The 27,954-nt window shown below is 38.4% G+C and overlaps 3 protein-coding genes across 11 annotated transcripts in view; 1 reads left to right on the top strand and 2 right to left on the bottom strand.

Moving 5' to 3' along the window:
* Positions 1–59: 59 nt before the first annotated feature.
* Positions 60–8,152, bottom strand: LOC141575513 (uncharacterized). Its single transcript, XM_074354868.1, has 3 exons — positions 8,021–8,152; positions 3,025–3,409; positions 60–246 (listed from the first exon to the last, which is right to left on the bottom strand). The coding sequence occupies exons 1-3, from the start codon at positions 8,150–8,152 to the stop codon at positions 161–163; spliced, it is 603 nt and encodes a 200-aa protein (XP_074210969.1). The 3' UTR covers positions 60–160.
* CCDC125 (coiled-coil domain containing 125) lies at positions 3,208–26,601 on the top strand. Of its 9 annotated transcripts, none has more exons than XM_074359319.1 (15): positions 3,213–3,315; positions 3,637–3,731; positions 6,086–6,162; positions 7,928–8,089; positions 9,583–9,932; positions 12,442–12,500; positions 14,109–14,195; positions 14,333–14,410; positions 15,253–15,338; positions 17,420–17,502; positions 18,986–19,101; positions 21,245–21,352; positions 22,448–22,622; positions 25,187–25,302; positions 26,139–26,601. In XM_074359319.1, exons 5-15 carry the CDS (start codon positions 9,623–9,625, stop codon positions 26,445–26,447), a joined length of 1,527 nt encoding a protein of 508 aa, XP_074215420.1. In that variant the 5' UTR covers positions 3,213–3,315; positions 3,637–3,731; positions 6,086–6,162; positions 7,928–8,089; positions 9,583–9,622; the 3' UTR covers positions 26,448–26,601. The 9 variants fall into 9 exon arrangements, with proteins under 9 accessions (XP_074215418.1, XP_074215420.1, XP_074215429.1 ...); XM_074359322.1 differs by having other exon boundaries at positions 3,243–3,329; XM_074359328.1 differs by lacking the exon at positions 6,086–6,162.
* CDK7 (cyclin dependent kinase 7) overlaps positions 22,616–27,954 on the bottom strand; it is a 33,280-nt gene continuing 27,941 nt past the window's right edge. Inside the window, exon 12 of the mRNA XM_010949342.3 lies at positions 22,616–25,059. Coding sequence (XP_010947644.1) covers positions 25,049–25,059 — 11 coding nt within the window. The 3' untranslated portion in view covers positions 22,616–25,048. The remainder of the gene's footprint in view (positions 25,060–27,954) is intronic.

Raw genomic sequence — 27,954 nt, 5'->3', positions numbered from 1 at the left:
TCTTGTAACCTATAATGAAAAAGAATATGAAAAGGAATATATATGTATATGTATGGCTGAAACATGCTGTATACCAGAAATTGATGCAACATTTTAAACTGATTATACTTCAATTGAAAAAAAAGATCACAGCTAGGAAGTATCAGAGACAGGATTCCATCTAAGCAGGGTCTTCCTCATTAAGTTGTGCTACCGAATGCATATGTAACTTTCGCACATGAGCAGGTTTATCTGTTGAGTAAATTCCTGGAAGAAATAGTATGCAAGCACAACATTTAGAAGGTTCATTTTAATAAATACAGATTGCCTATTATGTATGTGCAAGGCTCCAAGCCAATCACTGTGGTGGGGAAGGCCTCTGAAGGTAATCCTAATGGATGTGAAGTGGTCTCGTAGAGGTTTTAATTTGTATTTCCCTAATGAACTGAGCATCTTTTCATGTGTTTACTGGCCATGTACATATTTTCTTCAAAGAAATGGCTATTCAAATCAGTTGTCCATTTTTCAATTTGGTTATTTGTCTTTTTGTGATTTAGTTGTAAGAATTCTTTGTATTTTGGGGGTACTAGATCCTTATCAGATATTTAATTTGCTAGCTAGGATGGCTAGTATCAAAAAAAAAACAGAGAACAAGTGTTGATAAGGATATAGAGAAACTGGACCCCTCATACACAGCAAATGTTAATATGAAATGGTGCAGTTTCTTTGGAAAACCATTTGGTAGCTCCTCAAAATGCGAAACAGAGAGTTAACATATGGCTCAACAATTGCATTCCTAGGAATACAGATGAAAACAGACATCCACACAAAAACTTGTCCATGAATGCTCACAGCAGTGTTATTCCAAACAGCCAAAAACTGGAAACAACCAAATGTTCTTCAACTGATAAATGGTTAAATAAGGGTGGTACCTCCATAAAATGGAATATTATACAGCCATAAAAAGAATGAATTACTGATACATGCTACGACATTCATAAACCTTGAAAGCATTATGCTAAGAAAAAGGCCAGTCACAAAACACCATATATTATAAGATTTCATTTATAAGAAATTTCCAGTGCAGGCAAATATAGAGACAGACAATAGAGTAGCAGTTATTTAGGGATGGGCAGTAGAGAAGAAATGAGGAATGATTACTAACGGACAGAGGGTTTCTTCTGGGGGTGATGCAAATGTTCTAAAATTGTGGTGGTGGTGGGAGGATATACCTCAAATGGTAGAGCACATGCCTAGTATGCACAAGGTCCTGGGTTCAATCCAGTACCTCCTCTAAAAAAAATAAGTAAACCTAATTACATCCCCCCACAACAAAAAATTAAAATTGTGGTGGTGATGGTTGCATTACTCTGAACTACCAAAAACCATTGAGTTGTATACTTTAAACTGTATGCTGTGTGTGGATACATTAGGTGTTAAATGCCTATCAGATTTGAAATGTAATCAAACTGGTAGTTACTAGTTTTTAAAGACATTGAGCAAAATACTTTTATACAGTAGTTCAACAACATTGCAGAAGAGTGTTGTAAACCAACTCATGTCTTTTTAATAATAAATTTTATATGCATGCAACCAAAGTTCTGCATTATAGAGTTATTTAAATTTTTTTAGGAGGAGAGGCTTGGATATTTTTAGGGTAAAGACCACTATTTTAAATGTTAAGTCAAAGTTTTAAGTGAAGAAAAATTATTTGGGGTTTGAAAAGCTACTGAATATGCTCACCATACTAAAGGAGACAGTAGGCAAATTAGCTTTAAAATTACAAACATATTGATCTTTTATGATAATCTAAATCTCTGAGCATCTACTATGCTCATCAGGAGGAATTAGAGCCTCAATTCTAAGTCTGGGGTTCCACATATCTAGGTATATATATTTCCTTTGGGGAAATGGGTGGATATGGGAAATGTGAACTGGATGTGGAGGAACGGAGGATTGAGAAGCTTGTTACTGAGAGAACAGGGTTTATTAATGATGAAGTAAAATTAACATTTTAAGGCAGGACAAGAAAAGTTAATCGCAAACTTCTCTCTGTCCATTTGGGCCTCCTCCCTCCCTCCATAATGTGCAGGGTGCATCTGCAGGACACATTAACCAGAGCTCCGCAAAGATGGGAACGCCTGCTCCACCGTAAAGACAAATTTTTCCCTTTCTTCTGATGCTAGTCATGTAATTTCTTAAAATAATAGCATTCTTTCCCAACTCTGTACAGTTATGGTGACTCGATGCTCACTCTGTACGTGCATACCTGGACTGTGTAACGTTGGTGAACTTTATGTAAAATATCAGTATGTCGTTTTTGATGTTTGATCCTTAGCCTCAAAAGTGTGTATGACTGTGCCTTGGACTTCTAAGAGAACCGCTCTCAGAGCTTTTTGAGAGCCTGTCTTCCAGGTCATAATCCTGTTTGGTTCGAATAAAATTCCCTTTTTTCCTTTTTCTTTTTAATTAAAAAAACCTTTTTTTTTTTTAATGTGGAGAGGTAATTGGATTTATTTATTTAACAGAGGTACTGAGAATTGAACCCGCTCTACCACTTAGCTATACCCTTCCCTCCCTTTTTTCCTTCTTAACTGTTAATTGAATTTTCTTTGATATTAGTTTATTTCTAGACCAGAGTAATCATTGAATCCGGCCAAGTTTTTCTGACCACTATGAAATTCCTTCAGCTATTTCAAGGATGTTGAGAATTAGGGAATGATATCAAAATCACTGCACCAAGGTGAAAAAGCTAATGACCCAGCACGTTTTTATTGGGGTTAGAGGGAGGTACGGCCCTTCTCATGAAATCCGCAACAATGGGTTGCGGGAGTAGCAGCTTTCTAGACCCAGAGGGCCTACCCTCTTGTCCTTCCCACGGCCTCGCCTTTGCCCCGGGAATTCGCTTGGCTTACAAGGCCCCCTCGTTTCTCAGCACTGAGAGTCCGCTCTGCAAGGTCCACCGCCACCGCCGAGCTACAGCTCAGCTCCATCCTTCTCTTACGCGACTCCTAGACGCCTAATGTTTCAACCAGGTAATTTTACCTTCATTGACGCACACCCGGTCTCTTCGTGTTTTTCTACGTCTCGAGCTATTATTTATAAGTCGGTTGCGCGCAGCTGGCGCAGCTAAGTGCCTCGGAGTCGGACAGAGACAGCAGCCCGGCAGGCTAACGGGGTGAGCTGGAGCGGCGGCGCAGAAGCCGGGGGCGGGGCCGGGGCCGGGGCCGGAACCGGAACCCAGGCTGCTCTGCTCACCTTTCCGGTAGGGGCCGCGCCGCGCGGTCACGTCGCTGGAGTAGCGGCGGCGCGCTCGGCGCGGAGGCTGGGGGCCCGGTGAGCGTGCTAAGGTAGCGGGGGAGGGGAGCGGCGCGAGGCGGCAGGGTCCTGCTGACGGAGGCGGGGTTCCGGTTTCCCCCACCAGCTGCGGCTACCCGGGAGGGTGCGGGGGACAGACCCCCGGGGCGGAGCTGCGCAGATTCGAGAAACTCGGCAGGTTGTGGACGAGCTGGCAAACTGGCTCCTTCCTTCGCTAGTTTAATGGCCCCGTCTGATATTGCAGAAATAAGGAATAGAATTGAAAGACTGTTTATGCCTCTTTCCGCTACTAATTATTATTTTGTTAACTTTTTTTTTAATTAATTTTGAACTGTAAAGCGACAGCCCACTAAATGCAATGTGGTGTCCTGGATTGGATTTTGGAACAGAAAAAGGACTTCAGTAGAAAAACTGGGGAAATCTTGATAAAGGAGGTAATTTAGTTATGTATGTTGGTTATGCAGTTAGGTGCATGCATCAGTGTTAATTTCTTATTTTTGATAAGTATACCTTAATATTACATTAGAGGTATTAAGGGTATACATGAGCTCACTGTACTATCTTTGCAAATTACTGTAAGTCTAAAATTATTTTAACATAAAAATTTAAACAGAATCCTACAGCGATATGCAGCAGACCAATGTTTACCGAAAGAGCTGAAGTTAGTTCCTTTTTGCCAAGCCTGACAGGAATTAGCTGTCTGTTTGATCAACTTGTTTGCTAAGGAGGGTCCGGCTAGTGGGTGTGGCTGCTTCTAGTTCAAGTTTTATGGGCAGGAATCTGTTTTGTCTTTCAGTTCCATCCAATGGATGTCTTTGGAACACCTGTTATACACGAGTAAATGAGACACACGTGTTCCCTGCCCCCAGTGCAATAAAAATGCAAGTTAGGTAGGAAGTAAGGACTATTTGAAAGGTGCAACACAGAGCTGGAAGGGTTCAGAGGTAGGAGAAATCACCTCTGGCCCAGGGGAGTCAGGCTACTGGAGAGAGCGGCTGTCATGAACTGAGGGGGCCTGAGAGGAGAATGCATTCCTGGAGAATGGCTCCAGCAGAGGCTTTTAGGAGAGCAGGCTGAGGGAGCCTGGGAGCAGGTACAAAAGAGGGAGCACAGCACATGCCCAGGGGCTACTGACACAGATGGCACAGGAAGTGAAGACTGGAGTTTCCTTATAGAAAACAAGGTGACACTTAACTTTAATTGTATATGCCATGGGAGCTGTGGAATGTTTCGGGCCAAGAGGGGGGCATCATTTTGTCTGTGCTTGGAGATGATTGACTAGGCAACAGTGTGTAGGATGGCTTACAGTAGATCACTTAGGGAAGCATTGGTTTAGCCCAGGAAAGGTCACAGAAATTCAACCATGGCTCTGAAGTTGATATACACAGAATAACATGGTTTGGGGAGATTTTGTGGACCTAGAGAACTCAGGAACTGAAGACATCAAAAAGAAAAGAAAAAAAAAAAACAACCCCGAAATCCCAAAGTTTTGGCTCTGGGTGTTTTGGAGCATGGTGGATGGATTTGCAGAAATAGAGGACTAAGGAGAACCCTGGAGTGGGGATGGAGAGGGCAAGCAATTTGTTTTTTGAACAAGCTGCATTTGAACTGCTGGCAGAATACCCAGCTGGAGATGTGTATTTAAGAGTGTTGAGGAGTGGAAGCCAAACATACAGAGGGGACAAGAAGAGGAAAGGGAGCCCCAGCGGACAGATAGGAGGTAGCTGGGGATTCCTGTTGGGTTAGGAGCCAAGATGGCCCTGTGGCCTGGACATGGAAAGTCTGTGGTATCACGGCTTCTGCAGAGGTGGAGGACCCTGAGGAATGAGGCTAGATCTTGGATTTAGCAAATTAGGAAAACACACATCACTTTTCAGAGTTGCTTTAGTGGAAAAGTCGATTATCTGCTCTTAGCCTGTAGTCTGTTCATCCCATGGCCTTTCCCAAGGGGGCCAGGAGCCAGAGAGATGGCTTCTAGTTCTGGCTCTGCCACTACCTGTGTAATTTTGAGCAAGTCATGTATGCCTGGACTGGCATAGGAAGACATTTGCCTTAATAAAACCAAAAGGACCCTTTTATTCCTAGCAACACCTAAAAGTCCACAGAGCCCAGGTTCCACGGGGCACACTTTAGAAAATGCTGATATAGAACCAGAATTTTAGAGCTCTGAAGAACCAAAGAATTTTATCCAATTCCCTTACTTAACAAATGAGTAAACTAATATTCAGTGAATATTGACTTCAAATATATCATATTGATGGGACCCAAAATACCCCTATAAAGTAGTTATGCTTAAACCTGTTTTGGAGATTCAAAAACAAGCTCTGAGAAGTTAAGTGACTTGCCCAGGATCACAGAGCAGCCAGTGGTGGTGTGAGATTTGAACCCAGGCCCCCAAGTCAGGGCCTTCTCTGTCCCACTTCCTGTTGCCCCACTGGTTGTCAGCACTGAATGTGTTTAAAACTGCTTGAATGGAATGCTAGTAACTTCAAACATTTTCCCTTTCTTAGAAGGAATGTGTTCCAAAAGTCAGGTTCAGTTTGACCGCATTACATATATATGTTACTATTAGTACATAAAAGCAGGAGAGTACACAGCCAACAGTTCCCGAAGTTACATTTTAAGAAACAGAGCCTTAGACCATGTGAAAGCTCATTATGTTTCATCAGCTCTGAGGAGTGGGAAGACAGAGGCCTGAATAGATGCGGCCTGTTGAAAAATACTCTGAGCTGATCCTGTGATTGCTTACCCTTTCCTCTTACTGCTGTTTTCCTTTGCATTGACCAAGTCCATTGTCTTCACTGCTGGCCTCCTGACCCTGACCACACCCTCCTTAACAGACGCATGAGGCTGCATTTACTAGAGGTAAAACACGGCCTCTTTGGGATTATTCTTTGATTCAATAAGTAATTTCTTACCTACCTTGACAAATGAAAATAGACACACTTATTTAGGAAATAAACCTGTAAAGGAACCAAGATGATTTTATAAAAAAATTGGAGGGATAAAATGGCTCCAATATAGTGTGGAGTGTTGCCCAAACTAGCAGTTTTAGACTTTTACTCTCAGTTGTAATTGATGTCATAAATAATGAAAACTTGGTTTACTTTGATGTTAATCTCACTGAAATTCTCTGAAAGATAGAAAGCAGTGGCTGAGAGAGTCTGAGAGTATGTGACATCAAGGGCCTGGATTCAGAATCTGCTTGTATCTCTTGTTAGCTGTGTTACTTAACCTCTCTGTGCTTCAGTTTAATTGTCTATACTTAAACAATAGTAGTATTATCTTGCAAAGTGTTTGTGAAGATTAAATAGAATAATCTAAGTAGAGCACTTAGAATACTGCCCAGCATACAGAAAGCAAGCAACTAATGCCAGCTATTATTATATCTTGTTTTTAAAACTGTTGCCAGTTTAAGGCATCCAGTTTAATAATTTTCTTATCTAGGAGGGCACACCTGGTTAACATCTCATCTTTCCCCCTAATCCAGTTAAAATGTCCCTTATTTTTTTCTGTGTTTAAAAGAATTTTTTAAACATTATTTAAGAAGTATAATTTACATATATAATAAAATGTACCAGTGTAAGTATGTAGTTTGATGAGTTTTGACTACAAACCATCATTTCAGTCAAGATATAAGGCTTTTTCATCACCTTGGAAAAATTCCCCCATGCTCTTTGAAGTCAACCTCCCCACCCCAGGCAACCACTGATTTGTTGTCTGTCATGTACATTAGTTTTGCCAGGATTTCATACAGTATGTGGTTCTTCTGTTAGCATAATGTAAGATTCATCCGTATTATTGCATATATCAGAAATTTATTATTTATTACTGAATATATTCTGTTGTATGGATGTACCACAGTCTGTCCACTTTCCTGTTGATGGACATTTGGGTTGTTTTTAGTTTTTTGGCTAATTTGAATAATGCTATGAACATCTATGCAGACATTTCTGTGTGAACATATGTCTTCGTTTCTCTTGGGTAAATACTAAGAATGCAATTGTTGGGTCACTTGGGGTTGTACTTTTTCACAGGGGTTGTGCCATTTAATACTCCTGCCAGCAGTGGATGTGGATGCCCACATCCTCGGTAACACCCAGAATTGGCAGTGGTGTGTGGGGGAGTCGCATTGTACTTTAAATCTGCAGTTCCCTCATGACTAATGACACGAGCCTCTTTCCATCTACGTGTCTTCTTTTATGATGTATCTCTTCAAGTCTATTAAGGGCCTTTGTTTTTAAATGTTGAAAATGTTGACCCTAAAAACAACAGACCCTTCAAACATGATAGATTTATTTGGCATCTATATGTGGTTTTAATAGTGGGAGACTAAGAGAGAGACTTCAGCAAAAATACAAGGCTGAGATTTAATTATTTTTGAACGTCCTGGTAAGCAACTACTTACACAGCAGAATATTTAGAAAGGATGTCAGATGTGTTTGTTTTCCTTTTGTGTGTGTGTGTGTGTGTGTGTGTGTGTGTGTGTGTTTGAGGGGGAGGTAATTAGATTTAGTTATTTATTTTTTGGAGGAGGTACTGGGGATTGAACCCAGGACCTTGTGCATGCTAAGCATGTACTCTACCACTTGAGCTATACCCTCCCCTCTATTTTCCTTTTTTTCAAAAGTGAGTCTTGAGACAAGGATGAAATATTTCTAAACCACTTCAGCAAAGCAGCTATTTTGAAATGACTGGTGGCGAAAGTCCCTCTTAACTGCACTCTGGACTTGAGGGACAAGGCTGAGCATTTCACGGGCTCTCCAGCCACCAGGTGGACCAGTGTCACCAGGTAGGTGCCCACCGCTGTCTCTGCACAGGAGGGCTCAGTGATGGGGTTGTCTCTGCAGGGCATTTTTACCTGGAGTTAGCCCCAGTTATCCAACGGGGAGCCTTATTGAGGTGACTGTTTTATTTTTCTGCCCCAGAGGCAAGTATTTCAGTTTGTTGATTCCTACCTTCCTTCGTTAACTTATTTAAAAGTGTGTATTGAGCATGGATCATGTCTCAGATACTGTTTAGGCATTGGGAATGCAGTGTGACCCAAAAAGATAAAAATCTCTACCTTGTAGAGCCTGCAGTCCACTCAGGGCCCTGGGGGTGGGTTTGGGCTCTGGCAGAGGAACTGTCCCGGTCGCCCTACCTTTTGAGAAGCATCACAGGCAGGCCAGAGCCACCTCCTGCTTCCCTGGGCTCTCCCTTTTGTGCTATGTTAGAAGGTCCTAAGGGATGAGGAGAAAAATTGAGGTGAGAAGTGGGATAGGGAGGAGGAGTTTGTAGTTTTAGATGCGGTGCCAGGAAAAGCCCCACTGAGAAGGTAACACTGAAGGAAAGACCCAGAGGAGGTGAGAGACCAGCTGTGCATCTGTCTGGGGGAAGAGCGGTCCAGGCATCGGGGCAGGAATGTCTGGCTCATTCATTCTGACCCAGGGTGAGGGCATGAGGCCAAGATGAGCAGGGAGGCCCCTCACCATTGGAAGGGTTTTGGCTTCTACTCTGTGTTGTGAAACAGTGGAGGGTTTTGCACACAGGTGTGGCATGATTTGAGAAAGGGAGGGAGGGACAACGGCAGGGACAATCCCACCTATCACTGTCCCAACAAAACGTCTCCTAATTGTGTTGTGCACAGAAATAGAAAATGAACCAAGTGGAGCTGTAGGAGAGAGCGTCAGAGCCCCGAGCACCTGAAGTCCGTCAAGGGCCTGAGGGACTGAGGCAGGATGGTCCTAGTCATTGGAAGCCGGTTTTTCAGAGGCTTTTCTGAATTTTGTACAGATCTTAAGCATATGAAAACTGAACCCTTTCCTTCGCAAGCTTGTGTGTCAAGAATGTTCTGTTTCCTTGGCAAAGGCTGCCCTGCTGTGTTCTGATCAGTAGATTATTGGATTCAGTAAAAGCCTTTCCTGCTTCCTTGGAAATAAGGAATTGGATCTTTTCTTACCTAAAAAGTCCTGGAATGTTAAATACCTTGAATTGGATTACAAGGGGCATTTGTGGGCTATGCCTGCATAGTATAGAAAAGGACTTTTCTAAGCACCTACTGTAGAGCACAGAGAACTGTATTCAATTTATTATAACATATAATGGAAAAGAATCTAAAAAGAAAAAAAAATATGTATGTATATGTAGAACTGAATCACTTTGCTCTACACCTGAAACTAACATTGTAAATCAACTATACTTCAACAGAAATTTTTTTTTCTTAAAAAATGGACTTTTCTTCCCTGGCAAACCCAACTTTTATTATACTGATGGCTTTTTAACTACTGTTTTTCTTAACTGCAGATAACCTGTTTATCCTGATGGTAAAGAAGGCACGTGGCTGATGAGCAAGGTGGCGAGGCCGCCGAGCGAGGCAGAGGGGCCGGCCTGGGAGACAGAGGACGAAGACACGGCAGAAGGCGATTTAGGGTATGGCTTTGGAAGAAGACCCGGCGGGATTTATGAAGCGCAAGTTTCACATTTATTTACGTCTAGAAAAAGATCAGATGGGAAGAACTTTAGTCCTCCCCCATTTTCAAGAAACAAGGAAGAAAGAAACAGAGCCACTTTTCAGTATTCCAAGCATAAGAGCGTGCCAGATACGTACCTGGAAGGGACCCGAATTTCCCATCGCAGACGACAGAGTAGCACTGGTAAGAATGCCCGGTGTCCTCTTCCTCCTCCTCCTTTCTGCCCTGTGTCACCCCTCCGACACATGAAGGTGAGTCTCCATCGTGGATTTTAGACATTTATCTTTATTCACGTCTAGGGACTGGTGATGATACGAAAGTAATCAGTGTTTCTATTTCCAAGTATTATGCAAATTGGGGAGTATAGTAGTTACTCTGCATCAGTACATGTATGTTAGTTATATCAGTAAGTGATCGCCTTCCTTGCTTTTTTTCTAAAGTAGTGGTGTACTTCATTTGGGTTTTTTTTTTTTTTTTTTTTTTTGTCTTATTTAACATTTACTGGGTACCTAGTAGGTGTCTGGGACAGTTCTGGTCTCTGGGAACAGCATCAGTGAACAAAATAGTCAAAGGACCTAATGTCATGGAGTTCACATTCTAGTAGAGGAAACAGAATAAACCAGCAAATCAATCACTGTAGAACATCAAGCAGTGGTAGGTGAAAAGCTAGTGATTGGAGGGGCCGGGTGCTGCCATCGCAGGCAAGGGTCAAGGGTGGCCTCTCTAAGGAGGTGGCATTTGAGCACTGCAGGTCTGGTGTTTATCTGGGGAAGGAGAGTACAGGCAGAGCACATTGACTTCGGGTTGCTTTAGGGATGTCATAAAATTCCACCAAAATATCAAAACAAAATTAATCTTAATTTATCCTAACTAAAAATAAATTATGCTCTATGCTAAAGAGAGAATAAAAATTCAGAGTCATACTGTGAGAAAATGTTACACCTCCGAAGTGAAGTGATCGGGACCTGGTGGGCAAGTCCCAGCCTGCACTGCGTGTGGCGCAGCTCCTATGTGATTGAATCTTCTGTAATCTGCATTGTGAAACTTCCCCACCAAAGTGGAACAGACACAAATTAGAACAACATGAAAATAATTAAGGAACATGGGTTCAGATTTACAAAAAACATGTTGCAGCCGAGGATCTATCTCCATCCTTCAAAATTATTCTTGAAATTAGGATGGGATTATTTATATAGTTTTCTTCCAATTCCTTATCATGCATAGAGGATAGATACTGTTTTACAAGCAAGATGTTGAAAACTGAACATCAAGATATGATGTCTTTACATGAGGAAATACCACTGCGTTGTTAACAAGATGTAACAGCAATGGTGTGAGTGCGTATTTTGTTAGGTTATGGACTTTTGTCTTTTTATCAAAGTTGACTTATCCCAAGTAAGTATATTGTATTAGTTTCCTATTGCCAATAGGCAATTTCCAAATTACCAGAAATTTAATGGTTTAAAATAACATAGATTTTTATTTTACAGTTATTATGTGTCTCAAAAGTCCAAAAAGGTTTCACTGGGCTACAATCAAGGTATCGGCAGGGCTGCCTTCCTTCTGGGGGCTCTAGGGGAAAATCCATTCCCTTGCCTTTTCCACCTTCTAGAGCCTGTGTCCCCTGGCCTGTGGTCCTCTTCCTCCATCTTCAAAGCCAGCAGTGGCTGTCAAGTCTTTCTCACACTGAATCACTCTTGACACTGACTCCCCTGTCTCCCTCTTTCACTTATGAAGACCCTTGTGATAACATTGGGCCCCCCTGGGTAATCCGGAATAATCCCCTATCTCCAAGTACTTCATTTATTCACACCTGCAAAGCCCCTCTGGCCATGTATTCATAGGTTGTGGGATTAGGAAGTGGAGGGAGATCTTTGGGGGCCATTATTCTGCCTACCACAAGTATGAACAGAACAGAACTTGTCATTGTCAAGCCAGTGTCACTTCTGTCCCTCCTTGTAGCCCTGAATCATCAAAGTAAAAACAGAATTTAGGTTTTCCCTTGAATACTATCATGTTGATAAAAGTTCAGAATAACAAAGAAAAAAATTGTTTCAAGAAACTTTTAATGTCCCTCAAAATATTCTCAGAAAAATTTTTTTGCTTCTTTTTACCTCTTATCCTCTTGCTGTGATTTACCACTTTAATGTTTTTCTGTTGCCAGTGAGAACACCATGAAAATGAAGCACCCAGGAAGTTCAGTTTAATGTCTCAATTGACTACATTAAGGAGATAATAATTCAAGTTACAGGAGCTTCTAGTCATTCTTCTTGGAAAGAAATTAAATTCAGGTTATTTTTTTAGATATTCATATCATGATATTGATCAGGCTTAAGCCAAATGCCAAAATTGTTTTATTTCACTCACCAACATTCATGGGGTTTTTTTGGGTGGGGGCGGTAATTAGGTTTATTTATTCATTTAACAGAGGTACTGGGGCTTGAACCCAGGACCTCGTGCATGCTAAGCATGCACTCTACCACTGAACTATACCCTCCCCTCTCACCTTCCTCGTTCCTGTGTCTTTTCATTTGTGGAATGTCTTAAGCTATCCATTTTTATCATTATTTGGTTTGTTACAATTATTTTCTCTTTTCAATTTAAGTGAAGCCTGTTTTTCATATTTTGTAAACAAATATCCTGTGTTTAACCAGTTAAAGAAAATATTAAAAAAAATTTTTTTCCCTAATAGATTCTAATTCAGAGTTGTCAAATGTGGAATTAAGGCAACATCTTCATGAAACTTTAGAGGTAGGTGCTCTGGTTAATATACAAATTCTCATGGGAATAAAGTCCACTGATAGATATTTTGTGTAAGTAGTACTAATATGGTTTGGAAGGCAGATATTGGCTTTCCAGATAGTCTCATGAGCCACAGTGTCAAGCTCATAGCTTCCAACTGGCCTCCTCCGTTTCTTAGTCTTCTCATCTCTCAAAAAAGCTGTTTCTGTAAACGTTCTCTTTTCTACCTTCTGATTTTTTTTTTAAGTATAGTTGATTTACAGTGTTTCAGGTGTACAGCAAAATGATTCAGTTATGCATATATATGTATATACTCTTTTTCAAATTCTTTTCCATTAAAGGTTATTACAAAATATTGAAGGTAGTTCCCTGTGCTACATAGTAGGTTCTTGCTGTTTATCTATTTTATATTTAATAATTTATATCTGTTAATCCCAAATGCCTAATTTATCCCTCCTCCAACCCTTCCCCTTTGGTTAACTGTAAGTTTGTTTTCCATGTGTTCTATTTGTTTTGTAAACAAGTTACTTTGTATCATTTTTTAGAGTCCATATATAAGTGATATCATATGATATTTGTCTTTCTCTTTCTTCACTTCTTTAGTCGACCTTCTTTCTCTAATCTCCTCCTGGAGAAAATAGTTATCACTCCTTTCCATCTGTCTTCCCTGTATGTGTGGAAATAACCTGACTTAATTTAACCTCCTTAAGGTCAGAGGCTCAGAAAGTACCCCAGGTGGCCTGAGGAGGCCATCTGTCTTGCTGGGAGGAGGAGTTTCTGTGAGGTGCCTACCCTTTGGGGAACAGGAAGCCCAACTTAGTGATTCTAAGCATTTGTGATTCTTCTGGTGAAAGCTATTCTAGTAGTTTCCTAGGGCTGCCCTGACAAAGTACCACAAACCAGTGGCTTAGAGACAGCAGATTGATTCTCCCAGTTTTGGAGGCTAGAGGTCTGACATCAGGGTGTCGGTGGGCCATGTTCCCTCTGAAGGGTCTAGAGGAGAATCCTTCTTTGCCTCTTCCTAGCTTCTGGTGGTTGCCGCCGACAGTCCTTGGCTTACAGCTGCATCACTCCAGTCTCTGTCTTTCTGAAATGTCACAGGGCCTTCTGCCCTGTGTGTCTGTGTTCAAATTTCCCTTGTCTTATAAGGCCACCAGTCATTGTGTTGAGGCCCACCTTAATCCAGGATGACACTGATTATATGTGCAAAGACTCTATTTCCAAATAAGGTCACATTCACAGTACCGGGGATAGGACTTGCACATATCTTTTTTGGGGAATTCAGTTCAACGCATACTAGCTACTGTAGCTGTGTGGATGATCATGTGCTTGTTTTATGTGGTCCAAAGATTTTTCTCCAATTTATTAGCTATATGGCCTAAATGGGTAAAAGCAAAAATTTGGACTTTCTGTCATAACTGGCACCTGATAGTGAGGGTCTCAATTTTGGCCTCTTCTGGTCCACTTATAAAGCCTGGAAGAATTTCCAACCTCATTTGTAAGGTCAAAGTGCTTCGAGTCAAAGTGCATGTTGAGTTTAAATGTAAACTATCCAAATTGATCATTTAGGGTTGCATATCTTGCAGAGAGGAAGACTAGTTTTATTTTTCTCCTTAGGAGGTAGAAATCTTGAAAACTGAACTTGAGGCATCTCAAAGACAACTTGAAGGTAAAGAGGAAGCACTGAAAATTCTTCAAAGCATGGTAAGAAGTTACTTTTAAACTTTCATGGTGTACACATTCCAATAATAAGTAGTATGGTTTTAGCTTTAAAAAAAAGGTGCACATAGAAATAATTAGAAATTTAATTTCTACTGATAAATGATCTTTATTTTTCTTAGGCAATATTTGGCAAAGCCACAAGTCATACCCAGGCAGTGCTTCAAAAAACTGTGGAACAAAAGAGATCCTTGGAGAAGGTATTTGCCACTTGTAGTGTAGACTTGTTCAATACAGTAAGCTTTCAAATACAGTTTCCTTAGAGACCACTGTACCAAAGGATGTGTCATTTGTGCATACTCTCTGCTGGGTGTGCTTCAACTTCATATGGTCCCTTCTATTTTGGAGCTTATAATCCAAAACACATGGGCAGAGCCCGCCAAGTTGACACTTCCTATTTTTCTTCTTTTCCTATTTTCCTTCCTCTGCTTGCCCGAAAGCCTGCCTCTTTCTGACAATCTCATCTTCACCCTAGATGGTCACATTCCTGTGCCTCTTGTACCCTCCCTTGATGGGACTGTCCTGGGCTTAGATTCCTAGTAGTGTACTTTGGGGTCTACATGTGTTGAAGGTGATGAAAAATCTTGGTTCAGGCCAGCAATTTTTTTTTTTTAATTGAAGTATAGTTGATTTATAATGTTGTGCTAGTTTCTGGTATATAGCATAGCGATTCAGTTATATACATATATATATATATATATATGTATTCTTTTTCATACTCTTTTTCATGATAAGTTATTACAAGCTTTTGAATATAGTTCCCTGTGCTATACAGTAGGACCTCATTATTAGGCCAGCTAATTTTGAAGCTAAACAGTTTGAAATTTTCCTCCTAATAAGCAAGCTTCAGAAAAGCTTTTTTGAGTGCTAAAGAGGTGTGTTATATGTGTTTACAAATGTCACTCTTTTTGAGCAATAATTAGTTTTTTTCTCTTAACCTATTTCTATGAAATGATTAAATGATTTATTTCAGCTATTCATGTGTCCTGAAATGATTTATTTGTAGTAATTTTTTCACAGAAGTGCTCTTTTCTTTCTATAGGAAATAAATGCCTTGCAGTGGGAAATAGAATTTGATCAGAATAGATTTAAAAATATAGAGGAATCTTGGATCCAAAAATATGACAGGTTTGAATATTATTATTTTATAATTTTTCTTTGGAAGTCTTTTAAAATGTGTGTAATTCAAATGTAGCTTAAGGTTTTTTCTTCTTTGAGCTAACTGTAAATGTAAAATTCACATTGCTTACCCATTTACCAGTTCCTATTTTTCTGTTACTGTTAATTTTCTTTTTAAAAAAAATAGTATAAACTGTATATTAAAATACAGTTTAAGACCATGTTTCCCAAGTTACTTTATTATTGGCACTGTTTTTTCTAACAAAATCTTTTGAGCAACTCTCTTATTAGTGCAAATTTATTTAGTAACTTTAAATTACAGCAGACTTATAAGGTCATTCATTGAGAAATTGATTTGATACCTGGGATTATAGATGGCTTTAGTGTGTAATTTTTTAATTTATTATTTCTTAATTTTTAATTTGAGATAATTGAAGACTTACAGAAAAGTTGTAAGAACAGTACAAATAATAATAATATATATTTTTCACCGATTCTCCAAATTTTAACTCTTTATCACATTTACTTTATCATTCTCTCTTTCTTTCTTTCTTTGTAGTTAAAATGCATGAATATAGAGGTAGTATTTTTCTAAACCCTTTTAGAGTAAATTGCATATATAAGGCCCCATTACTCTAAATACTTCAGTTTGTATGTATTTTTTTAAAAGGGGGCATTCTCACTTGTAACCATAATATACTTATAAAAATCAAGACATTAAATCCTTGAGCCTTCCCCAAAGTAGTTGCAATAATCCTCCCACTCATTACACACACACCCACACCCACACACACACACACACCCACACCCCCATACCCTCTCTGTCTCTCTCTCTCCTTTTGTGGAGTGCGTATCTATTTTTACTTTAAACTAAACACCCCACACCTCTTGGCTTCTCTCCCTGTCACCTTTCTGAGATGGCCCACATTCTGCCTATGGAGTATGTATCTCCTAAGGCATTTTCCCTTCTGAGTGAGACAGACCACACTCTCTGTGAAGAGTGTATCTCTCTAAATAAACTTGCTTTCACTTAAATAAAAAAAACCCAAGAGTATTATTTTTAAATTTTTTTAATTAAGAAACTAACTTTATGACCACTGTTTTAATGAATTGTAGCCAATCCTGAGCACAGAATATAACATTCCCCACAAATATCACAAAATGTCTTGATGGATATTTTATTTAAAGTTATAAATTAAACCAGATGATCAGGCTACTATTTTTATTTTTTTTATTATTAAAAATAATTTTTTTTTTTAATGGAGGTACCAGAGATTGAACCCAGGACCTCATGCACGCTAAGCATGCGCTCTGGCCCTGAGCTATTTCCCTCCCCTCCAGCTACTGTTTTTAATTTCGAGATTTTTTTGAATAAGCCTCTAATGCTGGGCGATTTAGGAACTCTTGTAAGTAATTATAAGTTTTATTCAGCAGATAAAGCTCCCTATGTACCTTTTTTTAAATTGAGGTATCATTGACATGTACCATTGTATTAGTTTCAGGTGTTCAATGTAATGACTTGGTATTTGTATATATTGCAAAATGATCATCACAGTAAGTCTGGGTAACATTCACTGCCATACATCGTTACAACTTTTTTTCTTATGGTGAGAACTTTTAAGATCTACTTTCCTAGCAATTTAAAAATATATGGTATAGTATTGTTAACTATATTCTCCATTTTGTACATAACATCTCCAGGACTTATTTAATAACTGGAAGTTTGTACCTCCTATGTATCTTTTTATGCAAATTTTGGAAGGTAGCCTAAGCATTTAGTTGGTGGTCAAATGGTTATTAAAAGTTGACTGAAACTTTAGTAAAGAGAATGAGTGTTCAAAATAGATGCCTTAGAGATATTTCTGGTCCTGATTCTTTCACAGCTAAGCGTACAGAAGGGTTAACAGTAGGTTCAAAACCTTACCACACTCCTTTAAATTGTTTTCATTTTGTTACATGTATAATCCTAGACTGTTCTGAAATAGAAAAAATTATATTTGGGTTTTCCTGTTCTAATTACGGAATAAAAATATTCTAATTCGATTACAAAGTGTTACTGTATTAGTTATTTGGAGAGTACTTTTTTCCAGGCTAAACTGTGAAAATGCAGTCCTCAAAGAAACTCTGAAACTGAAAACAGAAGAAATTAAAATGCTCAAGTCTGAAAATGCAAGTAAGTAAAGAGTGGTACTTTGATAATTCTTCAAAAATATTATGTTAAAAGATCAGTTTTATATAGTATGTCCTATGTCCAGAACACACATATCAATAGACAAAGTGGTAACATTTTGAAGTAATCTATAATTAAGGATGAAAGAGAAAAGATATGCATCAGTGCAGTTTTTTAATTTTAAAAAAATTGAGGTGAAATTCACATAAAATTAACCATTTAAAAGTGAAAAATTCGTAACACTTACAATGTTGTACAAACATCTAGTTCTAAAATGCTTCATCACTCCAAAATAAAGCCTCACACCCATTAAGCAATCCCCCCAGTTCCCCATCTATCCTTCAGTTTTTATACTCAGTGTAAAACAAAATGGTAGAGCACCTGATGTTTGAGGAGCCTGAGTAAATGTATGTTTTAATGGAACACTATAGGAAAAGTATAAAATTGTATTAACTGTACATTAAATATAGTATTAAATATACATATATAACTATACAAAGCAGCATTATTTTTCTTATAAAAGTGTCTTCTGCGAATATCCCTAATACAAATATTTTTAATTTTTCAAAACATTTTTGGACTCCTTAAGAATTTGAAGTTTCTTACATATATTATGTGTATAGAAACACACACACAATATATCTTTTGTATAATAAGGCACTGTACGACAAAAGTTAGTGAAAGCCTATTAAAGTGTTTTAAGAAAATTAAAGTGGTACCAACTCTTCGGAAAATTTTAAGAGACGATGTTGATTGTCCCTTCTTCGCAGAAACTGTTTTAATGTGGAGGCTTGGAAGGGATAAAATAAGTGCTAAATCAGGTCATGGGCCTGAGAGAAGCACTTTACATAGTGTAGTAAGTGAACTGTGGCAAAGCCTCTGGGTGAGAACCACACACATAGATGGTGCTTCTCCACACCAGTGATTTGACGTAGAGATTTCTCCCGAGTTATGTTAGCTCCAGGACAGGAGCTGCTGATAACCACTACCCTTGCTCATTCCACCCTGCAACAGGAGAATAAAAGTTACTGATTTCTGCTCTCCAGGAAATAGCAGGGAACCCTCTGGTTCTAAATGTTTGCGTTGAGAGCCTTTTGTGAAAACTCTTAATAGAAAAGTCTGCTAGAGTTTGGAGAGCTGATACAGTTGACCTTAATAAAATATATGAAATCTCATCACCTGGGCCTCACTGTCCATAAAGGGTGAAAAATTAGCCCTTGTTTGTTCTCTTTTTGAAAATTCTACAAATTTTCTTTGAGCAAATGAAGACCAGACTTTGGTTCCATAGTTGAAACTTCCACATTAAAAATAGTAACATTTTATCTAGTGTTATGTGTATATTATCTCATTTGATACCCACTGTTCTGTCTGACAGATGGGGGTAGTTATTGTACATGCCTTGCTTAGAAGATGAGTATATGATGTTGGTGTAACTAGGTGGGGTTAGACTTCATAACCGAACACTTCTTCATATGGTCCCTCCTAGTTTTGAATCAGCAGTATTTGGAGGCCCTTGCCATGCTTGATATCAAACAGCAGAAGATGGCTCAGGAAAACACGTGTCGGGGTAAAAGTGGCTTTACAGAGGTTTCAGGTCTTGAGGTAGGTAAGCAGGTACAAAAATTTAGCAGGGGGTAAGTTTTCCTCTTTCGTTTTCTTTCTGCCATCGCCATCAGCTCCATTTTTAGGACAGCACCATACTTAGCAATTTGAGAGAGGCCCAGGTCCATTCTCCAGCCTTGCTGGTACCATACCTTTCAGGGATGACATTCTTGGACATGAGGGGATGTGCTAGCCACTTCTTGCCCTTTGTATTTCATTTTTCCACAGTTTTAGCAGAAACTATTGTTACCAATGTCTCTCCTGAATAGGGGCTTACAGCCTCAGAGTACTTTCCCACAGTTTTTAATCTGATCATCGTAGTAATCTTGTGAAGACTGCAAAGCAGGTACCATCCCCATTTTACAGAGGAGGAAACCCTGGCTCAGATAGTTTCAATTACTTTCCTGAAGTGACAAGGTCAATCTGGGGTTGAGCCAGGTTCAGAAGAAAGGTCTGCTGCTGATGGATTACTAATTGCTTGTTGAGGTGTGCAATGTCTTACAGTGTGGAAGTTTGGCTGGTAAGATAAAAAGTGTCCTGGGGACTCATGAGAAATGAGCAGGTATAACAGTGGAGTGAGAGGGGATAGCCATTCACATTATAGAACTTCAAATAAAGAAACTATTAATAATAATAGCAAATACATAGTCCTTAGTAAGCACCAGATTCTAAGTGCTTTAAGTAGATGAACACATTTAATTCTCACAACTACCAGATAAGCTGAGTACTATTAAATCCTCATTTTGCAAATGAGGTAAGAGGCACAAAAGGGTTAAGTAATTTGCCCAAAGTCACAAAGCTACTAAGTGGTAGAGCTGGGAAGTACATCCAGGTAGAGTTTAGAGTCTGTAATTTTGATCATCATGCTCTACTGCCTGGGTGGAAAACTAGTGTAATAACAAAACAGGAAAATAAACTGAACTGAGAGAAAATTCTGGAAAAGAAGGCTTTCTTATAATCCTGAGTGGGCCAGGGCCTAGGCAGGAACAAGGGCCCTGAGCCAGCTGATGAAGGAGCACTAAGGAAAGGAAGTACAATTAGGATTCAGAGCTCCTTGCAGAAACCTTGCATTTTCACATTGGCCCTACTCAGGTCGAAAGTTACTTTTGGCAGCAGCTTTTGCAGGGACAGTTATCAGGAGCCAGAAGTTGAGAAGGGAAGATACCAATCTACCACACAGCCACCATTTGTACGCTCCAGTCAACTATAAGGTGAATATGTGTGAGGAAGAATTTTCTGTAATAGCCTTTACACTAAAAGAGAGAGTGGAATCTTCCTCTCTAAACAGTTCTAAATTAGGATTCAATTTTCAGCTAATCCATTCCTGTGAAATTTTATAGCAACAGGAAGTTTAGACAATAATTCCATAGTAAGCTCCACATGAAACTTTAAAAGATATGGCACAATATGTTACATAGACTGCCCCCATTAAATTGGTAGTTGCCGGGATATGTTGGGAAAGCAATCTGTGGCTAGTTGCCAAGTGGGTTTTTTTTAAAAAGTACAACAGTTCTTAATTTTATTCTAGCTGCAGTGGTCAACCAGAAGTGACCCATATGGACTCTTTTCTTCATTGTGATCAATAGACAGGTTTTGAGTGATCAGGCCCCTATGCAATTCCAGAACAGTGGATGAGCCAAGAAATATTTAAGAACACATTACATGATCACAGAGCAGTTTTTTAGGCTTGGAGGGATGATTGTTTTCCTCACTGACATTAAAATGCACTCATCATTTCTGAGCATGCATCTTTTCCCAGCAGGACCTGATGGTAATGAATGCTGGGCAGCAGGCCAAGCCCAGTCACAGGAAATCCATATTGTAGATGTTAATACTTACTTTGCTAGGTCAAGTTCCTGCCAAGGACTCAGGACTGAGGGAAACCAGTGCTAGGTTAAAGGTTTTTGAGAGTGAAAAGAAGGTAGAATTTATGTTTTTGTTCCAAGTAGTAACATTCTCTCAAAATTTGTAGTTTATTTCCACTTGGGTCCTGAAATCATAGTCTCATCTTCCTACTATTTTTGTTTTCATTTCTTTGAATCAGATGCTTGAATAAAATATGCATGGATATGTGTGTGTGCCCCTCTGTGTGTGGCTAAGCAGTATGACACTTAGTAATGGGATAATGCTTTTGGATTTAAAGCTTGCAGTCCTGGGAGCCTGTGTTTGTCATGGTCCCAGAGGGAGCCCCTGTGCCTGTGCCAAAATGGCAGCATCCACTCGGAAAATGCTTCTTCAGCTCAAACAGGAGGTACTGTACTATCAAAACAGTAAAAGCTTGGGTTTTGTTTCTCGACTAACAGTTGAATAAGTGAAGTATCTGCAATAATCAGCTTCATTCTAGTATTCATTGGGTATGGAACTTACCCTTAATTTTATGATAACATTAACTTATAAACTGTATTTTGTTTACATAGTTCCAACAAGTTGTTTGCATATGTTTTACTCAGTATTTTCTGAGTTCGTATTTCTTTTGTCTATGTATGGCCCTGAAATTACTAGATATTAGAGGAAAAGGCACACATGCCTAAAATCACTAGGCTCTGCAACACTGATTAACGGAGAGATAAACATGAAGGTTATTAGAAAAGTTGCAAGGTACCTTTGTACCAGCCAGACCTAACTTTGAATCATAGCTCCATCATTTTCCAGCTCTGTGGCTTTTGGATACATACGTTAAACTGTAATAATGTTTGGAAGGTTGCTGTGAGAAATAAAAGACAGTAGACATACAATGTTTAGCACAGGGACATGTCTGGCATTTAATCAAATGACAGCTGCCATTGTAATTAAGCTTTAATAATAAATAGAGTGTAGACCATAATTTTTAAAATATTTCATGTTTATTGAAAGTATGGAATTTAAAGTCTTCAGAGTATATAGGAAAGCAAATAGCTAAACATTAAGCAATATATTATGAAAAGCATACGATTACAAAGATCAGAGTCAGCCATGGGATGTATGTGAAAGATGCTATTCATAACTGTTTCCACTGGTATTGTCTGGAGTGGCCCAAGGCAGAACTGAGATGCAGCCTTTGGCATCCTCCCTTCTTCCTCATTGGCCAGGACACACGCAGGGCCTGTCTAGGGTAATGAAGTCTAAGAGTTGGATTAACGGAATTGACAGGTACACAAGGGGAACTTCTGGTAATCTAGTTCAGAGTGGGCAGCTACTGCAGAAGAGAATGACAAGTGCCAATTAGTTTAAGCAGATGAAAGAGCTCAAAGGCAGGCAGGAGACTCATGCTGGCACAGAGACTGCATTTGCTAATCTGATTCAGCATCCAGGCAACAGTTGTTCTGGTTTTGTCTCTGATACCTCTCAAACTTTCTTTCAAAACCAGTTGGGACTTTTGCAGAAGAGTAAAGAAGAAGCCTACATAATGGCAGATGCATTCAGAATTGCATTTGAGCAACAATTAATGAGGAAAAATGACCAGGCACTAAGATTTACACAAATGGATAAAATGTGTAAGAAACCAACAAAATGGATAAATTGGAAGCACCTTAAAGAAGATGGTAAATATGAATTATAATGGCAGTAACTGGGTGTAATTTCAGTTGTTTTTGTTTATAACTATAGTTGAATAAGCACAGTTAACATGGAGAATATAATTGAAATTTCACAGAGTTGTGATATATCTAAAAATTTAGCAACTGTGGGAAAAAGGGGGTCACTGGGGTGTTAACCTGTGCAGATAAGACCATAAAATGACAGGACAATCTCTTTTTAGTACTCTATTTCATTTAAACAAGATCATGTTTAGTGGAAAAAATTTGTAAGAGCACTAGATGATTAAAGTGAAGCTGCCAAAGGGAAATTAATATGGAAAATGGCAGTGAAACCCAACATTAAATATATCTAGTTAAACTTTACTGAAATGTGATTCTGGGTAAGACACTGAGTGGTAGAGGAGAAATCTTAAGTTAGACAAATTAATAAAGTATTCCTATAAAAAGTGAAACAAGTTAAGGTTTTGGTTCACAAACCTATCAAAAATTCATGGCCATTCTTGAGTCATTGTGGTATTAAACAAAATGTATAGAAATGGCATAAGAGAATAAAATTACAGTTGGAATAGGCAGACTGTCCAATATAAAGGTGTTATTTTTAGAGATCTAGTTTAAATGGTCAATCTCAATTTTCAATTATCGGTATTATTCAGAATTCAAATTGCTTCAATTTAAAATTCCAATTTGAAACCATTTCTCAGTCAAGAAAGATTACAGTGAAGTTTATTAAGTGTAAATGTTTTCGTATTAAAATTCTGACATGACCCCATTTCTAAATCTTTGTCAAAATCCATAATCCTAATTCCAATATCTCTCATTTTCAGATGAGTTCAGGACCAGTAAGAATCTTACAGTATCAAAATTGAAACTTAACAGTAGATACCTATTTTGTTTGAAATATTTCCTTTCAACATTGCATATTAGTATTAGTATATGGGTCAAGTGTTGGGAATTTTAGCTTCATTAACTAAACTTTACCCATCTCATGGTAAATTGCTTACAGAGATAATAAAAAATAGAAGTAGTAAACAAGAACTGTGAAAGTGGGTAAAAGCAGATTATAAAAGCTATGTATTCAGAGTCAGCTGGATGGAAGTCAGGGCAAAGGGGGGGAAATAATTTTCCTGAACTCTCATCCTTAAAGAGGAATTCCACATTGTCCTGAAATTAACTTCTAAAAGAGTTTTCTGACATGAGACAGGGGCCACTGAGCAAATTTAATAGCTAAGTCCTCAACAGTCATTTATAAGAAATACAAAATCACTATTTACATGGCTGTTTTCTATAATAATTCCTTGATAAAAGCTGAAGATATAACCTTAATGTTGAACTTGAGGTAAGTGATTTGCCAGGGGAATCAGCAAACTTAGTCCAATGTATTTAGCATTTTAGGACTCAGTGGACAACATGACGGGTATCTAGTTCTACCATGAATAGATGTGTAGGTGATCTTCCTCAGACACCTCTTCTCTCAGTGGGGCCCTTAATAGGAGCTGGATTGCAAAATTTTTAAAGGAATACTCTTTGAGGGCAGCCCTGGTGTTCTGTGTTGTTAACTGAAGTCAAATCCTTTTAAAAATCTGATCTTAATTGTTTTGATGGAAGGTAGGGAGAAGAGCCAGGAGACAGAAGAAAAGAAGAGGTAGATTCATATTCATTTCAGCACTTGTACTTATTTTATATTCCCGAATTCCTACCTTTCTTAGCTATTTACAAAATTCAGGAACTTTTGAATGGAAAACATGATTTGAGAGGCATAGCTCCCAATCTTTGCCTTCCATTAAGGTACTGAGACTGGAAGCAAAATTGAAAATAATTGATTCATCTCTGAAGTCTTTACAAGTATACACAAGTTTAGTAGCTCTTTTCGTCTTCCCAAACAGAAACTCCATACCCCTTCTATACTAACTGCCTGTTCCCTCCTCCAGCCCATGCTCTATTATTTAATAGCACAGCAACCCAACAATAGAGCATAGGTACTATTATTCTCATTCTGGAGGGGAAGAAATGAAGCTCAGAGAACTTGTCCAACGTCAGACAGTTAGGAAGTGGCTAAATGGGGATTCAAGTCCAGGTCTTGCTGTCTCTAAGGCAGAGCCTGCATGGTTCAGAGGCTACCTGTCTGCAGACTTGTTTTTTGGGAAGTGAAGCGGTTTCTCAAATAATGTGGGTAAGTGGCTGACATTTAAATTGGGAGATTTCACATACAAATCTGGATTGCTGGCTCCTCTGGAAGACTGAGATGATCTGGTAGCACGGGCTGCATTCTCTCCCACGGGGCAGCCACTGTGGGGAGCTGAGGAGCGGCTGTGCGATGAGACAGTGGCAGGACGGGCGTTGCTGTTTCTCACTGCGGCCCTCGCACCTGTGTCTGCCGTCCTGGCTCTAAAGTCTGCTCTTCCCACTGCACTGTGCTGCCTGACTCAGTCGTGCTAGAGGTCTCCTGAAGAGGACAAGGTCCTGACTGATTTAGGAATGAATCAGCCTTGGTTCACACTTACCTGTTTTCCTGGAAGTACATCAGTGAGTGTCTTGTTATGTCTCAGCTGGATTTTCATGTTCCACTTTAGGGTTACCATCACAAAGTAAGAAGACCTTAGGGCAGAAACTGCTGAATATGCTCCCTTCTAAGAGCACTGATGATCAGGATGATTCTCAGGAAGTCTTTCAGATGCTAACAGATTTGGTTAGTACCTTTACTTTTTGTTAGAGGTTGTAGAGAAGGTAATTCTTTTGCTTCCTATTAAATTCAACTCTATCACAGTCAAGTATGTGACTTTTATGCTTTTCCCAATTTAGGCACCATTTTCGAGAATTACGGTCTCAATCTACTTAAACACCCCACACACACTACCCATGTCTCCCATCCATTGCATTCCTTGTGCAAGTTTAAACCTCCACCTCTGAAAAGAGGAGGCTTCCTATAATTAAGTACAGGCATCTCTGTCATCTGCATTAATATATACAGTTCGTCACAAGACTTTGTTTATTCAGGAATTTTTAAAGTGTTCAAGGAACTTCCTCATGCATGTCCTTTAATCATTACAACCTTGAAATCAGCCCTGTTATCCTCAATTTCACAGATGACTAAACTAAGAAACCCAGGTTATATGAATATACTTATCTACAGAAGAGTATTGAAGTTATTTATTTGCATATAAATATATAAAAACAACTTTATATATAAATAACTTCAACATTCTTTCACAGAGATAAGTACATGTTGATATTATATATACATACATACACACACACCATGTATATATATACTTTTTTCTCCTTTCTCTTCAGTTGTCTTAAACAATTTTCAACAGAAAATGCTGTTTTCTATTCTTTCTTAAAAAAAAAATATCCTCAGTAACATGTAGCATGATGCTAAGGAATCAGTGGACACTTAATTCATTTATTCACTCTGACTGACTTGACAGAATGAAGATTGAATATTTTCATGAAATACTTATGACTACAGCTCTGTATTCTGTGATTTACTAATTGGTCCATTTTAAATTTCTATGCATGCAGCTGAATGATAAAGAAGCAGCTTTGGCTCATCAAAGAAAAGTTAGTTACATGCTTGCTCGGGCTTTGGAAGACAAAGATAACATGTCAAAAGAGAATAAAGAAAAAAGTCCTATGAAAGACAATTCTCCATTAAGAAATCGCTGGCAGAAAACTTCAGAATTCCCCATTTTGTGTGACTGTGTCCATTCAAGCGTTCAGATTTTTAATTCTGTGAACTGCATTTGTTCAGTTCAGCACTTTCATACAGATCAAAGCTACACAAGAACTCTTAAAAGATCCCATTCTTTGCCGTCAAATATCAGGTACTGAAGACAAACCAGTTGAAATTAGAACTGAGAGCTGTTTATATCGAGACTGAAGAAGGACTGTAAACGCTACTACATCTTCAGAAGTTGTATGTTTCCAGGAATTTCTAAATTTTAGGAGGCAGCTTAAATAAATATTTTCTGTAAGAAATTATTAATATATTGTGTTGACATATTTTATTTATAAATTATGTTACTATATTTTGTGAAGTTTTCAATAATTGCCAGTATCTTAAAAGCAAAAAAACTGATTTTTGAGAAAAAAATTTAATTATTTAGATTGACTATAGGGATCTTTGGCTCAAGCAACAATAGGAATGACTGAATGTTCATTTTTGAAATACATTTATCTTATTTTTGTTTTTCAGGATTTTTTATTTGCCATATCAAGTTATTTAAAAATTAAAAATAATTTCCTTAAGTTAACTTCAATAAAAAGGTTTTAATGGTGGGATTTTAGCAGAAGTGTATTCAAAGTCATTGCTAGTTACCTTTATAGCTTCTTTTTTGTCAGAGTGGTGACATTTTGTAGCCAGAGGTACACAGAATTCTGGCACTTAGGCCACTCTGAGTTAACTTCTTGGTTTTGATGCTGAGTTTTAGACCATTTAAAGTTATTTTTTCTTTCTATAAATATTACATAGTAATAATCTTTAATACCTTTTGGGAATATTGCTATATTAGCATCACAGTGATGCATTACATCGTTAGCAGTTATAATAAAACTTTTATCTAATTATGATCTCTAGTGAAAAGATATTACTACTTAGATGAGAAAACAATAGGGTGATAACATATAAACCACTTATGGTTTTGTTAAAGGAACAGCATTGATTGACATTAATAATAAAGGCTGAAAATTTGGCAAATAAATTTTTAAGAAAGGAGGAATGATGAGGATCTACTGTTACCAGATATTAAAATGTATTGTCCTGATAGTAATATAAAGCTACATTATTTAAAGCAGTGTGGTAACAGCAGGTCAATGGAATAGGATAAAGACCATACACAGATGTAGTATATGTAATAATTTAATATGAAACAAGAGGTAGGAAAAGGAAGGATTAGGGATATCTAATAATACCAAAGTGGGAAGTGTAAAAAAAAAAGTCAAATTACAAAAGTTAAAAAGGTTCTTTTAGTGTGTGTGTGTAAAAAAAAAAAACAACTCAAATTAATAAAATCTATAATATTCCAATTGACAGATACACAAAGAATCTGAATCACTATCCTTAAAGTAAAGGAAATAAAAGCAAAAAGAAACAAATGGGACCTAATGAAACTTAAAAGGTTTTGCACAGCAAAGGAAACCATCAACAAAAGACAACCTACTGAATGGGAGAAACTATTTGCAAATGATATGACCAAAAAGGGGTTAATATCCAACATACATGAACAGCTCATACAACTCAAAAAAATAAACCACCTAACTGAAAAATGGGCAGAAGAACTGAATATACATTGTTTCCCCAAGAGGAAATGCAGATTACCAACAGGCACATGAAAAGATG

The sequence above is a fragment of the Camelus bactrianus genome, chromosome 3, assembly GCF_048773025.1.
Source record: "Camelus bactrianus isolate YW-2024 breed Bactrian camel chromosome 3, ASM4877302v1, whole genome shotgun sequence".
Lineage (NCBI taxonomy): Eukaryota > Metazoa > Chordata > Mammalia > Artiodactyla > Camelidae > Camelus > Camelus bactrianus.
Note: the sequence above shows the minus strand (reverse complement) of the source record. Positions and strands in the feature narration are given on the sequence as shown.